General features: G+C 37.0%; 1 protein-coding gene across 1 annotated transcript; it reads right to left on the bottom strand.

Moving 5' to 3' along the window:
* Positions 1-1,137: 1,137 nt before the first annotated feature.
* Positions 1,138-3,054, bottom strand: rps26 (ribosomal protein S26). Its single transcript, NM_200025.1, is given in 4 exon segments — positions 1,138-1,231; positions 1,334-1,464; positions 2,298-2,475; positions 3,041-3,054. Coding segments are annotated over 4 exon segments (348 nt in total). The 5' UTR covers positions 3,044-3,054; the 3' UTR covers positions 1,138-1,195.
* Positions 3,055-16,712: the final 13,658 nt, after the last annotated feature.

Raw genomic sequence — 16,712 nt, 5'->3', positions numbered from 1 at the left:
GACCTAGCAGATCTGTTGCCATGACAACAACTCTCGGATCAGCTTTGAAGAACGAAACGATCCTGGATCGTGTCAAATCGTCAATATCCAAATCCAGCTAACTGAGTAATCCACGTACGAAGAACTGACCCCCGGTGTCCTGCTGAGTTTAACTCCAACTTGCTTTAACACACCTACCAGGAAGTTTCTAGTATATCTAGTAAGAGCTTGATTAGCAGGTTCAGGTTTGATTAAGGTTGGAGCTAAACTTTCCCGGACACCAGCCCTCCGGTACTGAGTTTGGACACCCATGATTTACACAAACAGTTTCAGCATATTATATACTATTGTCAAGTAACCGTCTAATTTTAATATTAACAGTATTCCTTTAAAAAGGTAACATGAACCACTCTAACAATTAACAAATGTATATTTACATTAATCTATCTTTAATTTCATTTTCCTTCGGCTTAGTCCATTTAATAATCAGGGGTTGCCACAGCGGAACGAACTGCCAACTTATCCAGCATATGTTTTACCAAGCGGATACCCTTCTAGCCACAACCCAGCACTCGGAAACAACCATACATTCTGGCATGCACACACACATACACTACAGCCAATTTAGTTTATTCAATTCACCTATAACGCATAGCTTTGGACTGTGGGGGTAACCAGAGCACACAGAGGAAACCCATGCGAACACGGAGAACATGTAAACTCCACACAGAAATGCCAACTGACTCGAACAAGCGACCTTCTTGCTGTGAGGTAACAGTGCTAACCGCTGCACCACCTTTATCTGTAATACATTAGGTTATTCCTAATTTAATGCTTTACCATTCATTTATTCAAAAACGTAACCCCTTAATGGTCAGCCCATTTTTATGGTTGAACAATGCATGATATATAGTAGTCAACATTTAGGTGGATCATAAAAAGAACAAGTATAGTTTCAGTTCCACTTTAAGGAAAGGTTTTAATCCACTTCAAATGTTGACTACTGTAGTTTATCAAGGTAACACAATATACTGAAAAACATCCCACTTATGGAACTGAGCGTTTAAATAGGTAATAAAAAATATGAACAAAATTTGTAGTATTGTCTATTCAAAATGCATTTCGGTAAACTTTAGTAACCAATAACAAAAGAACACATTAACATTTAAGTCAATTTTATTTCTTTACATAAAAAAATTATGTAAACGGCTCCAGATCACATTGGTTTTGGAGGAGCTCTTGGGGCACCACCCTGGAAAAAGAAACAGAAAACAGTTACATATAGATAAAAAAGCATAAAATAGCATGTTTTATTTATTCATGTTTGTAACACTGATGTGAAGACCAGACTTACAGTAGGCCTGAAGCGTGGAGGTGGTGTACGGTCCTTCCTGGCCTCGCGAGAGCGGTTCCTCACCACTTTACTGTGGATGGCACAGCTGACACAGTAGTGCAGCTTCACATAGAGTTTGGGCAAAACATAGGCTGCACAAAAACAAAACATAACTGTTAATATTGTACAATGCCTCTGTCATGCTTTGCCATGCATCATGTAGTATGTAATGTAACCTTTTATAAATCTTAGTCTGCAAAGCTTCAATGATCAAAGTGCACAATACATAACTAATCTCTCCCTGAAAAAATAAGCACAAATGTATGTAGGTTTCTAGCAAATTAGCATAATTTCATACTTGAATGGTCTTCAAAGCCTGCGAAGTAAACAATGTCAACTTTGAGCCTTATAAACAACCTGTTGTGTTGAGATGCTGCTTATTTTGCTGCAACAGCTAATTAACTTATCAGCACTCCCAAAGGACGAAGTCTGCAGATCAAATTGCTACAGTAAAACGGGCACTACTGTTACAGCTCATATCACTGTATTTGAAAGTGTAGAGAAAGCTTCCAGAGAAATTAAATTATGGCAGTGGTGTCTAAACTATATCCTGTAGAGTTTAGGGCCAACTGCCTGGAAGCTAGTGTGTTTAATTGTAACTGAAACCAATTTTTTTTAGGACAGTGGTGCTCCAGGATTTTAGTTTGAACACCCTAGAGATATGAGAATGACTATGGCTTCCAACATTTGTTGTAAGTGGTTGACTCATCACAGCAGACTGGCCAATCTGAACAGGCACTCAAAAAGCAAAGGATTAGAAAGATTGGATCGTGGAATGGACCATTTTAGACTGGATGCTGCCACCTGTATTATACGATTTTTGATCTTTGATGATCTATTGTAGGAGACATCTAAAACAATAGTTTCAAAAGGGCACTAGGGACACAATCAGTGTCCTCATTTTCTAAAGCAACTGTTTACTCACAATCAAACACACTGGCTTCAGAGATGTCCCTGACTGCAGCAGCCTCCACAATATTCCTGATGACAAACTTCTTAATGGCCTTGTCCTTGGGCACACAGCGGGCGCAGTTTGTGCAGCGGATGGGCTGGACATGCCCTCGTCCCTTCTTAGCACGACCGTTATTCCTCCTCTTCTTAGTCTAAGATGTGGAAAAGTACAATGAGAAGTGGTTTTCAGGGGACAACCTAAAAACACTGATTTACTTCATTTCAGGCTTGGGCATGTTACTTAAAATTATATATTTACTTTATAACGCTTTGAAATAAACTTACATACTGCAATTGCTATAAAAAAACACAATAAAAATTATGTGTTATGATACACTTTTCATTTAACATGCAATAAGGCCTATTGTGTATTAAATGATATAGTGTGGTGATTTAATTTTAACTTTACAATTTTGAAATACATATATAAAAAGATCACTTTTATGTTTGCGTGCGTAAAGGCGTAACTTGTAGATGCATTACGTTTAAATGTAATAGTTGTGAATGCGTACGATGCTTTAGTGTAACGTTACATGCGTAGACACCTCAGGCGTTTTATCGCTTCAATGGGTTAATTTGCCTAAAAACCGATTAGTGTTTGCTGATGAATGAATAAACTTCACTCCGAAACGCGTACCCGGCGAGATAATACGCCGTATCGTAAAGATCGAGCCAGAATACAGGACTAGCCTCTGACTGAACGATTGGTAAACTCACCATCTTGATTTTAGAGAGGCATGAAAGAGGACCGGAAAAGCTCTTACGTCATTTTTATAGTTCACACGGCGGCCGGAAGTATGTAGTTAAGAAAATAAAAGCCCTAAAAGTAAACCCATTTTATTATTTCAATAATCGATTACAGATCTTAATATTGTGCAATTTTAATATATAAACATTTGAACGAATTCTTCATATTATGTTTTACCTGTGATATAATGCACATACAAAGAGAGATGGTGCTCGACGTAAAGTGAGGTAACATGACCTCCCTGAAAGAACAGGAGAAATATGACATCTTGGTAAACCCAAATACTGCAAGGTAAATATACATGTCACAGATGAGACCCATTGTGGTGCTGCAATTAATACTGTATTAAGAGGTAGCAGTCCTCTATCTCCAATTTTATATGTATGCATGGGTTTATTTGTTTGTTTTATTACTAAAAGCTAACAGTAGTAACAAATATGCAAGTCTTTCTTTCTTTTTTCTTGAACTGGGGTTGATGTAGCAAAAACTAACATGGTCACTTTGTCACAGTAATTAACACAGATGAACCATTTTCGTAAAGAATTGTTTATCCATTGTGTGTGTGTGTGTGTGTGTGTGTGTGTGTGTGTGTGTGTGTGTGTGTGTGTGTGTGTGTGTGTCTGTCATAAAAATGAAACTGCCAAACTTATTTCTTTTTTTATATCTAGTTTTTATAGATTTTTTTTTGGATCATATAACCAGTGGAAACAAACAAGTGGAAACGAACAAACTAATTACAAATACTCAAATTACTGTGTTTGAGTGGTTTTTGTTTACTTTTCTTAAACAAATATTAATTACTGTCATCATGTCAACGTTAAAATTAATCAGTTATTAGAAATTAGTTATTAAAACTATTATGTTTAGAAATGTGTTGAAAAAAAAATATTTTCTTCTTTAAACAGAAATTGGGGAACAAATATGGGGGGGGTAATAATTCAGGGGGGCTAATAATTCTGAGTTCAACTAAACATTAATGACTTATTACTCTATATAATTTAGAAAATGTTTTAGTCGTTCTCTTCTTGTACGTCTGAATGAAAATCTAAACAAGCTGATTGTTCCAATTTTCATCCTGTATTTCTTTCATATAATAGTCCCGCAACTGTAAATATCTAAATAGGTTTTGTTTTAGAAAACCAAACTTATCTTTTAAAGTTTGGAAGCATTCCATTCTGCCAACTTTTATAGTTGCACAAAATGAAGAGATTCCTAATAATACCCATTGTCCCAGGTTTAAAATCCAATTCCAAATCCATTCAAAATTTGAATTTCCCGTACTTATTTCAATACTTAAAAAGTCAATTCTATAACATTTTATTGACAAAACATCCTGATGAAAAATGAGTACAGTACAGCCTATAGTGGCATTATATAAATCTTCTAATTTGCCATCAAATGATTCTTGTTAATCTGGAGACTATATGTTTTTTTGTACACTGGGTAATATTTAGTGGGTGATTTCTTTCAATCAAAATCAAAAGTTAAAAAAATAGGCAACAGTTGCATATAAATCTGTATAAAACCTTGAATTCATTTGATGCTTGAAATCTGTGACTTATTGAGATTTCCACTAGATGTCAGTAAAGCCTATGAGAACTAAGACTCTTAATCTGGTGTAGTCAGTCACTTATTCATCAGTGCTTAATGTTGTACCCAAGCAAAGAAGATTGGTGAGATAGCCTACCACCATATTTTGTCACGACCAGTTATCTGATTATTGTTCTGGAATGATCCTTGTTAGTATATGTGTTAGTTATTGTATATTTTCCTGTATCAGACTTGTGTACTATGCTCAAGAGCTGTCACTTCTTTCCATTTCTAAAATGATTGACGATTGGTTGTTGATATTCTGAAATAACCTCTGGTTTGCTTCTGGAGGTGATTATAGAGTTGGTTTTTGGAGTTGAGTGGCAATGAGGGATGTGTACTTATGCAAGCTGCTCTCAGTATGGAAGAGTGGATGTGTAGCTCCTGCGGTAGACTGTCCCCTGTGTCACTGCATTGAAGGAACTGTTGCCAAAAAACCCTTTTCTTTATTGGTTCATGATGGGAATGGAAAGGACCCACTGACAGAAAGGAACACACAATCAAATTCACTCCCATTCTTATTGTAAATTTCTTTGAACGTGTAATAATTTTAAGATATTAATTTCAGGGCGTCACAGTGGTTCAGCATGATCACCTCACAGCAAATAGTGTTGCTGGTTCGAGCCTCGATTGGGTCAGTTGGCATTTCTATGTGGAGTTCACATGTTCTTCCCGTGTTCGTGTGGGTTTCTCCGGGTGCTCCAATTTTCCCCACAAGTCCAAAGACGTGCGCTATAGGTGAATTAGGTAGGCTAAATTGTCCATAGTGTATAAGTGTATACAGATGTTTCGCAGTGATTGGTTTGCAGCTTTAAGAGCATCTGCTGTGTAAAACATATGCTGAGTAAGTTGGCAGGTTATCCCATTGTGGCAACCCCAGATTAATAAAAGGAGTAGCCAAAAAGAGTCATATGATTCTAAACTTTTAAGAATTTCAATCTTCAGATGAACACAAAGGAAGAGTGACTGAAGAATGCTTGAAAAAGGCAGCCATTAACCTCCGTTGTAGGAACAAAAATACTGTGGAAATCACCTGCTGTTTTTCCAGCATTTTTCAGTCAATCTTCCCTTGTGTTTAATCGAAGACTGAAACTCGGGTTTAGAATAAGTGGAGGATGAGTAAACGATGACAAAATAAAATTGTTTTGGTGAACTATGCCTTTAAGCCATCATGAGATGAAGAGGAAAAAGGCAGACATGGTGACACAGGAATGTGTCAGTGTTTCTGTAACCGCTATGCCCCTAAACTGCAGCAAATAAACATTCCTCTGTTCATGTGTCAGAGCTGAACACTTGCCCACTGTTGCTGTAAAAACATAGCCAATAATTAAAACCAAAAAACCCAATGCTTTTTTCCTTTGTCTTAACATTTTTCTCCCAGTGGATTGCATTTAAACAATGTACCATTGTTCATCTGAAAATGTGCAAAGCACTGCAGATGAACCACCAGAGATGGACACAAACACATCAAAAACTGTTACTACAAGTACAAATAATTGATCATCATTCATTCATTTTCCTTTGGCTTAGTTCCTTATTTATCAGGGGTTACCACAGTGGAATGAATCGCCAACTATACTGCCATATTTTTTACACAACGGATGCCTTTCCAGCCATAATCCAGTACTGTGAAACATCCATACACTCTCACATTCACACAATAATTCATACAATTTAGTTAATCCAATTCACCTATAGCACATGTCTTTGGACTGGAAATGTAGCACCTACGTGAACACAGGGAGAACATGCAAACTCCCCACAGAAATGATAACTGGTCCAGCTAGGATTCGAACCAGCAACCTACTTGCTGTGAGGCAGCAGTGCTAACCACTGAGCCACAGTGTCTCCAACTGATTATACTGTCAACTTTATCCAGCATATGTTTTACCCAGTCGATGCCCTTCCAGCTGCAACCCATCTCTGGGAAACATTCATTTACACTCATACACTATGGACAATTTAGCCATTTATCGCATGTCTTTGGACTGTGGGGGAAACCGGAGCACCCGGAGGAAACCCACACGAACGTGAGTAGAACATGCAAACTCCACACAGAAATGTCAACTCACCTAGCTGAGGCCAGCTGACAGCACTGCGCCACCGTGTCGCCAACTGATTATCAAATATATGCAATTTATTAAAAATTGTTGTATTTTAAGTATTTAAATAAGCTGTGATAAAAAAAAAGACTAATTCCAGCATTATAGATGAGGCATTTGCGGTGAAAACATGAAACATAAATGCACAGATAATGTATTTGTTAAGAGTATATTGAAACATCTGTTTATATTTTTCAAAACAGCTATTTTTTTGAAACATCTAACTAACAACTACATTTATTTGGTCCAAAAGTTAAGGGATTAAATAAATACAATCTGTAAACACATTTTATACTTTAAATGAGATAAATAAACATGCGTTATGCATGTGACCAAGAAACTATACAATTTTACAGTGAAAGAAACATCATTTGTAGAAATTATGTAAATAACTAGACAACCCAAAAGAACTATTGCTAATCAAATGGATAATAGTTGTCTCTCTTTAGAACAAAAACAAATAATCTTGTTTTATATGACATTTTTGCATTTTAAGGAAAATTTGGTTGTGGATGTGACCGATGTGAAATTGCCAGTTGTGTGACTTTCGCTAATAAAAAAAAATAATAATAAAATAGTATGAAAACGTTGACAGATGTTTTTGAGTATTTGAACATTACTGTAAAATATGAACCTACACAGACAACTTGGTAAAAACTTAATTTCTTTCATGGCAGGACTGACATTTGCATGGAATTGCTCAAATACAGAATTATGTAAAAATTGTCATGAAGTTCAAAGCATCGTTCAGTTCCTGAACCGATTGCCCATCCCGTCCTCTCATCTATTTTTCATTAATGGATGATCAGTCTTATCTGGAGAATTGAATGAGTTGGTGACATTGTAAAAGTCCAATTTTCTAGAAATTACTGATTTAGAAGCACCATCTTCTCTTGCTATGACTGAAAGGCTTTAACAAGTTTTCAGTTTGTTTAGAATGGCTCACTGTCTTGCAATGTTAAAGTTGAGCTGCCAGTTAAACAAAGTTTGTCAGATAATTATGTAATTTATGCCAGATTTACATCAATAACTGAGAAGAATCAGAAGGTGTTCTCTAATTTTGATTAGTGTCATTTTTAAAATATCTCCTTTTAGAGTTATACTGTGCTTCAGATCACATACACTGTAAAACCCAAAACATTAGGGTAACTTAAACCATTTGAGGAAACTGATTGCAACAATCTATTTAAGTTCAAAAACTAATCTTAATGAGTACTGTGAACTTAATTCATTTGAGTAAACGAAGCAATTTGAGCGAAGTAAAACCAAATAAATGAAGAGAACCTAAACCATCCGTGTACTGTAAAACCCAATATGTTAAGGCAACTCAATCTATTTGAGGGAACCAATTGCAGCAATCCATTTAAGTAAAACTAATCTATGAGTACTGTGAACTTGTTCCATTTAAGTTAAAGTAATGAGGTACAATCTAAGCCCGGATATGTTGAGTTTACTTAAAAAAACAAGAGGAAACTTGGTTGCCCTAAAAAATTTAGGTAATGAATACTTTGAAAACATAAGTGAGCTCTACTTAAAATAAGAGTTGTTCTAATATGTATTATAAGTTGAATAAACTTAATGCTTTTAATTTGTCTGCTACACTGGAACCACACCATTGCATACATTCATTCAATAAACAGATGCTTTTATCCAGAACAACATACAAATGAGCATATAGAAGCATCTCAAACCAGTATATAACAAGACTAAATTTATATATTATATTTATTGTTACTGTCCTAACAGAGTGTTTATAGGAAAGTGTGTTACATATAGTGAGGAAAGTGTGTCTTTTTATTATAATTTGGTTCTTACTTTGGTTAATATCACTTTATTATTTGGTTTCACTTATTGTTAATCTTAACATTTAGGAAATTGACTCTCTACTATAGATTTTTCACTATAATGCGAGGAAATGCGATGGTAGAACCTTATGCAAGCGCATTGTGTGCTTAATTCATCAAGAAAGTTATGCAAGTTTGCATTGACATGAGTGTGAGCAAATGATGACAGGATAATGTTTTATGGGTGAACTGTGTCTTTAGACATTTCTTTCTGAGCCAATGGCAACAAGTTTTTACAGCCATCAAAAAATATGGCTCCATTATCTGAGCTTTATCTCTGTCATCAAGTGGTTGCAGAAAGTGATTTAGCCCGGCTGAAAAACAGGCCTACTGAGAACCGCCTGTTGCCTCAATGGACTAAATCAAGAGGTCATGGTCCATTAGTGAAGGGGGGTCGATATTGCCACCTAAATCATTACTGGATCAAGCCTGTTTGCCCACACACACATACCATGAAGTACACAGTTGCACAGAAATACAGATATTATTTCACACAGCCTTGCTCCCGCAGACTTGAATGTCATCCAGAAAGACTCCATTCTGAAGTGCATTGTACACATAAACCACAGACAGCAGTCCAATAGCTTAAACTATACCCACCCTCATTCCACAGACACATCCTCAGGAAAAAAGTGGATTTAAGAGTGTCACGGCCCCTATTTCTGTGGATATAGACTACTCAGGCTTTAAATAATGTAGTAAACTCTCTCTTTGACCTTTCATATCCCTTGCTTAGAAATATGTCTGCCAAAACCTATAGAGTTGTTTTTTTTTTTGTTTTTTTTGTCTGTTTAAATATGGAAACAAGAGGTTTGCATGAACATATCAAGAGTTTAAGTTGTTTCACATTTGCTACTGTGTTCATTTTTAATTTTATGATTAGGAAAGCTATGTTGGCAAGCATTTTATTTGTACTTAATAATTGTGTATGTTAATTTGCATTTGATTCCTTTGTTGCTAAAAAGGCAGACCAAATGCACAAAATCGTGTCATGAAAAAACGAAATTGTGTATCGCAGAATGAAAGGAAATTGTTGATGAAATAATTGCTGTATACTCAATCTAGATGCGAAGTAGATTAGTGTCTGAATACTCACTTGGAAATAGAAGTTTTTTTGTAAATTTTATATTTTTATTTTGACCTTAAAGCAACACCAAGCATAACTAAAAGCAACAACAACTATATAGATAGAAAAGACAAACAAAACAAAGAAAAAAAGATTTTAAAACCATTGTTACATCAGTTCTTCCAGTTTTATACATGCAGTGCATCCGGAAAGTATACATGGCGCTTCACTTTTTCCATATTTTTTTATGTTACAGCCCTATTCCATAATGGAATAAATTCATTTATTTCCTCAAAATAAACACACAATATCCCACAATGACAATGTGAAAAGTTTTTTTTTTTTTAATTGTTGCAAGTTTGTTAAAAATAAAAAAAACTTGAAAAATCACATGTGCATAAGTATTCACAGCTTTTGCCCTGAAGCTCTAAAATGAGCTCAGGTACATTCTGTTTCCACTGATCCTTCTTGAGATGTTTCAGCAGCTTAATTAGAGTTCACCTGATTCAGTTGATTGGACATAAATTGAAAAGGCATACACCTGTCTATGTGTATAAGGTTCCAGGGTTCATAGTGCATGTCAAAGCACAAACCAAGCATGAAGACAAAGGAATTGTCTGTAGACCTCTGAGACAGGATTGTCTTGAGGCACAAGGCTTGAGAAGGTTACAAAAAAGTTTTTGCTGCTCTGAAAGTTCCAATGAGCACAGTGGCCTCCATCATCCGTAAGTGGAAGATGTTTGGAACCACCAGGACTTTTTCTAGAGCTGGTTGGCTATCTAAGCTGAGTGATCAGGGAAGAAGGGCTATAGTGAGGGAGGTGATCAACAATCCAATAGTTACGCTGTCTGAGCTCCAGTGTTCTTCTGTGGAGAAAGGAGAACCTTACAGAAGGACAACTACCTGTGCAGCAATCCACCAATCAGGCCTGTATGGTAGAGTGGCCAGACGGAAGCCACTCCCCACCTGGAATTTCTCAGAAGGCATCTGAAGGACTCTGACCATAAGAAACAAAATTCTCTGGTCTGATGAGACTAAAATTAAACTATTTGGAGTTAATGCCAAGCGTTATGTTTGGAGAAGATCAGGCACTGCTCATCACCACGCTAATACCATCCCTACAGTGAAGCATGGTGGTGGCAGCATCTTGCTGTGGGGATGTTTTTCAGCAGCAAGAACTGGAGGACTAGACAGGATAGAGGGGAAATGTTTGAGTTTGAGAGGTATTGCTATGAGGAATGGGCAAAAATTCCCAAAGACATGTCCACCAACCTTGTGGCATCATATTCAAAAAGACTTGAGGGTGTAACTGCTGCCAAATGTGCATCAACAATTATTGAGCAAAGGCTGTAAATACTTATGTACATGTGTTTTTTTTGTTTTGTTTTTTTAGTAAATTTGCAACAATTGAAAAAAAAATCTTAGTCACTATGGGGTATTGTGTGTAGAATGTTGAGCAAATAAATTAATTTAACCCATTTTGCAATATGGATAGGCTTTAATATAAATAATGTGGAAAATTGATGCGTTTTTAATACTTTCCAGATGCACTGTAGGTTAACAATGTTACACGTATTTCTAGGTCAGTGGGCACAGGCAATATGGTGATCTTGCAAACCATGACAGTCATACATTTAAACATTTGACAGATATTTAAAAAAGGGTTTCCATGTGGCTTTGAAACCCACAATGCTATCAGAAACATTGTGTCTAAGTCTCTCTAAATGTAATAAAAATTGCTAGAGAATTCTAAAAGCCAGCATTTAAAAAGTGGTTTTGATGCCTTTTTCCATAGACAAAGAATATATTTTTTTAGCTATCACCATTCCATATTCCATATTGGATTGAGTCAGACCAACTAAAAACAATGATTGCTGGAAAGCAGTTTTTGGCATGTTTCATTTGCTACACATTTTCAAGTTTATATGCTGTTTGAGATCTATTCTGCTCAGCTGGTTGTTTTGAACCAAATGGCTTAAATTTAGACAAACCCCAAAAAATTGTGTTACATTTTTGAATAAAATGTTCAACTCAATCATTGGGTTGGTTCATATTTTACCAAAATTTGGGTTTGTATGCTTTGAGATTGTATGATCAATTCTAGAGTGCAAGATGCTTTATCTAAAGTGACTAACATTACATTGTAGGTTCATGTTGTTATTATTATTATTTTGCTTTCAGGTCTATGTTAGTGCTATACTTAAGCAATATAAAGATGCTGAAATACAGATATGTGCAACACTGGTTTGATTTTTGTCAGTGTGCTAGCATAGAAATGGCTTCAGTTAATAGATATAGCATATCATTTAAATTTAGTTCCAACTTTAACCAAATGGTAGTGCAGCCATTGTGTTTGTTCCTATTGTACCCAAAATTTGTATGAAGCTATCCCAGCATTGTATTAAGTATATGTCATTCATAGGGCTCTGTGTGTGTCAACCTGTACATATACTGAAGACTATAAATTACGGCTGGGTGATATGGCAAAAAATAGTTGCTATTTTTTATTATTTATCCCAACAATGACTAAAGCCACACAAATTAGAGAGTTAAATGGCATAGCATTTTCGGCAGATAAATTTTTGGTGGTCGAAAATTCGGTACATCTCTAATATCAACACACTTTTAGATTCTCATTGTTGCATTTTTTGCTGTGTGATTGGCTCTTTGATCAATATAGAGTAAAAATGTCCAGAGCTTATCATTGTTATTGACATAAATTTTATCACGATTCAATATAATATTGTTTATCGGTCCTGCTCTACTTTTAAACATCTTTGGATCTAGATATTTCTTTCTAAACTCTTAAATCAAAGCATCCAGCAGATCTGTGATCATACATCAAATTCTGCTTCACAACTTCTAACGAATAATACCAGCTAATACCCTTTAACAGACACTTTTCTGACACTTTTCTCCTTTTCAAGGAGCAGTTGCAAGGCAGAGTATGAGCAAATGATGGAGATGTTACAAGACTTTGTCCTTTGTGATGTTAGATGGCAGTTTTTCTGGAGCCACCATCTGCTGAGAGGGTCAGGCAGCATGTAGGGTTCAAATCTCCTGGATTTTGCCTGCTTCCCAGCTGCCATGCCCAGGCACTCCGAAATCCACACACAACCGCACTTACACACCTCGCAATTATCACACACACACTCGCAGACACGCATAATCCCAGGCATGCTGCGCTGCTGAAACCATTCTCATCAGGGCTGACACTGAAGAATGTTGGGATTCTTGTGTCGAGGTACCAATGTATTTTTCCTCCCTCTTTGGGTTTGTGCAGAATCCACACATTCTGTTGAACCCATGCGCCCACACTGCGTCAGCCCTGCATGTGACCACTGCTCCACTGTGCTCTATTCAGCACGGTGACCCGAACTTTGCTCGCATTCCATATACTTTCTTTGGCCCATTTTGCCCAGAAGCTAGCTTCTCAACCCTTCCCATAGGCCCCGAGCTTGAAGAGGGTAAACGGTCTTCCAGAATTTTTTGGAAGAAACCCATATTTTTGTGGTCCATATACCTGCTTGCTGTACCGTTCCCTTGAAATTAAAGTGACTCTTGAATGGAAAGTAGTCTATCTACAACAGCATGGCTCAGCCAAACTCTTACTCCGTCCAACCCAGTGAGGTTTTGTTTTGGAATTTTATCAAGCGGTTTAATTTTTCGCCATTATTCTATTAGCTTCAAACCACTGGTGGAAGGTTAAGGTTCTCCGAGTCCCTCAAGGGCACTTACTGAATTAAACTTTATTGCGTAGTTTTGGAAAAAGAGCGGCACTTCAATTAAGGGGAACAGCAAATCAACCATGTTACTAAATGGAGATGTAGAGCGTTAATGAGTTTTCAGCTTGTGGTTTTTGCGTCTGTCGTAATCTGTGACTCAAACTTCATGCTTTCTGACTTGTCGTTTTGCATACGTCCATCACAATCACTATTGGCATTGAAAGCGAGAAGAATTTCTGCTTTTAGGAGCTCTTGTGTTTCCCAGCCTCCCTCTCCCTGCTTGCCGCCTGGCAGGCCCGTGTGTCAAAGGTGGCTGCTGCAGAACAGACTGTGGGAACAGCCGGTCAGCCTCCCCTGTCCCCTATTCCCTAACCAGAGGGGCAGCCATCAATCCAAGCCTGCTCGAACCCCTCCCGGCACACACATCCCTGCAACCCACACACTCTCTCCCCAATAATCCGCGGAAGCAATTTCATCTCGACTCGGGTGGCGGCCCATTGTCGCCAACTCCTTCAATCTTTCCTAATTAACTCTCGCTTTGTCCCGCATCCGAGCTTCTGGACTCATCTCTACGACATTCCGATCGGGGCCAGTCTTTGCACTCCCGGGCAACCCTCGGACCCTAATCCCACTGCTCCCCTCCCTCCCGAGTAACTCTTACCATTTTTTTTTCTTTCCCCCAACCTGCCGATCACCTACTTGCAGAGTTAGGTAGGGGCATTAACTCCTTGGGATTTCTGAAAGAAGAGGACGAAGGAGGGGGCGAGGAGGAGATGGCCAGAAAGCGACTCCAACCCAGACAATTAGAACAATGGGCTGGGCCTGTAGGGGGCTAACTCGCAGCGTCACGCCTGGACGGTGGGGTATTTTGTCGGTTTAATGAATTGTCCGTCAGTCCCTGGCTGCATCATAGGCCATGTAGAGAGTGGACAGCAGGGACCCAGACACTAAGTCGGTATTTATTACACTGCCTTTGTCACTAATTGAGCTAATTATCAGTGACTCTTCAGCACTCCCACAATGACAGTAGCCCTCCACCCTCTGCCTCCCTCATCCCACCAGTGCCTGGGAATTCAGCCTGACTTTGCTTCTTTATCCCTCTTTTTTTAATCCTTCTCTGCTTATTTTCAATACATATTTCTCGTTTTTATTATTACTTTGTATTCTTACACTATTTTGCATATGAGTTATAGAAGTTTAAAGAATTTGCTGCCTTTTTAAGATCGAAAAACTAATCTATAATTGATTTTGTGTAGAGGGAATGTTTTTCTTTTTTGTTGTTTATTTTGGACTAGTTTTAGATTTATTGGTTAGGGATAGAGATTTGAAGTTATATGACAGTGATTGGACATAGAGCTGAGATTGAAACTCAGGTTGGGTTTTTGTCACTTTTTTTATTATTACCAAGTTTGCATTTACTTGCTAAAGACTTTTAGACTGAAATGTCACATAAATCAATTATATTTAAAATATATTTAAAAAGAAAAAAATTACTTTAAATTGTAGTAATATGGCACAGTATTATGATTTCATCAAATAAATTCAACCTTAGATCATTTTTGAAGAAAAATCTGAATTATTTTTAATCATTGCCATTTCAACAAACTATTAATTATTTCAAACATCGGACTGGTAATATACATGACTGAATGCATTTAACTGTTTTAATAATAAATTCCAATAAGCTTACATTACAAAAACAATACAAAATTGAATGCCTGATATAGGGATAGTGTGTAGCACATCTAAATAAGAATTTGTGTAACTAAAATTCAACCTGTTTATAATGCTTCTCTCTTTTTTTGCACAAATAGCAGAAATAATTTTGATTTCTTGTATATGGCTTTAGATATTGTCTCGCAGTCAATGATTAAATGAAGTGAGTACTGGTCATAGTCAGGGATGAGCAGTATTTATGATACATGTATTTTAAATACCAAATAGTATTTTGTAATTTGTATTTGATAGGGTTTATGAAAAAGCATTAATATTTTGTATCAAAATACTATAGTGTCTTGTATTTTTGCATTTTTAAAATAGCAGGGGTAAATGCAATATGAAGTAATATAATGTGTACATTTATTATAGCGCATTTATTGTGTATGGCCATACACCCAAAGCGGTTTTCAATCATGAGGGGTCTCTCCACACCACCACCAGTGTGCAGCATCCACTTGGAGGATGTGACGGCAGCCATAGGACAACGGTACCTGTGTGCTCCCCACACACCAGCTATTGGGGAAGTGGAGAGACGGTGATAGAGCCGATTTGGTGGATGGGGATGATTGGGAGGCCATGATGGGTAAGGGCCGATGGAGGGAATTTGGCCAGGCCACCGGGGGTTACACCCCCACTCATTACGAGAAGTGCCATGCGATTTTTAATGACCACAGAAAGTCCTGACCTCAATTTAACGTCTCATCCGAAAGACTGTGCTCACCGACAGTATAGTGTCTCTGGTTGCAGGTTGAGCGCCCCCTGTTGGCCTCACTAACACCTTCCAGGTACTGACCAGGCTCAGCCCTGCTTAGCTTCAGTGGGTAATCGATCTTGGGCTGAAGGGTGATATGGCTGTGGCTAAATAAGACAAACGACATTTAAAAAAAATCCTAAACAAACAAAAAATAAATTGGCTGCTTCAAATGCCAGTAGCTAATCTGCAGGTGCTCTTTTTATAGTCAATTACAAACTTTGAGATACAAAAATATTAAATAAGATTCCAGTCTACTGGTCAAAAACTTCAACTTTTTTTGAGATATTGTGTTTTATATTGTGTTTTCAAGAGTACAATTGCAACAAAAACTGGATTCCTGGAAATGACTACATTTTAGTTTTCAGAAATCATGATTTTACATTTGAGTATTGAAGATTTCAATTGCAAAAAGGTCGAAAAATAAGACTTAAGAGATGTGACAATTTTCACAATCAAGTGACATAGTACTTATTCCAACTTATTATCTGCATTAAATGGTTTTTACAGTGATTAAAGAGAATCTTTAAGACAGGGCTTTCTGTATGAAACTTGTAAGAATCTTTAATAAAAATCAAAGAGAAAAATAAAGTTTTATGAATGAAACTTATACAAGGTATATTTTTTCATGTAGAGGTGAATGAGGTGCAGAGAAGCAGAGTTAAACTTGCTCAGAGAAAGGCTGTTGTTATCAATCATTGTTTACTTCAATAAATCACTTGAATGGTGAAGGGATTGATCGAATATGCCTTTAGATAAAAAGTTTGTGGAAAAAAAGTTTTTTTTCAATGTATTTTTGCCCATACCCTGTCATAGTAATAGTGACTTCACACAAAATTAATAA

The sequence above is a fragment of the Danio rerio genome, chromosome 23 (genome assembly GCF_049306965.1).
Source record: "Danio rerio strain Tuebingen ecotype United States chromosome 23, GRCz12tu, whole genome shotgun sequence".
In the NCBI taxonomy this organism is placed as follows: domain Eukaryota; kingdom Metazoa; phylum Chordata; class Actinopteri; order Cypriniformes; family Danionidae; genus Danio; species Danio rerio.
The sequence above is the reverse complement of the archived record's forward strand: the minus strand, read 5'-3'. Positions and strand labels throughout refer to the sequence as shown.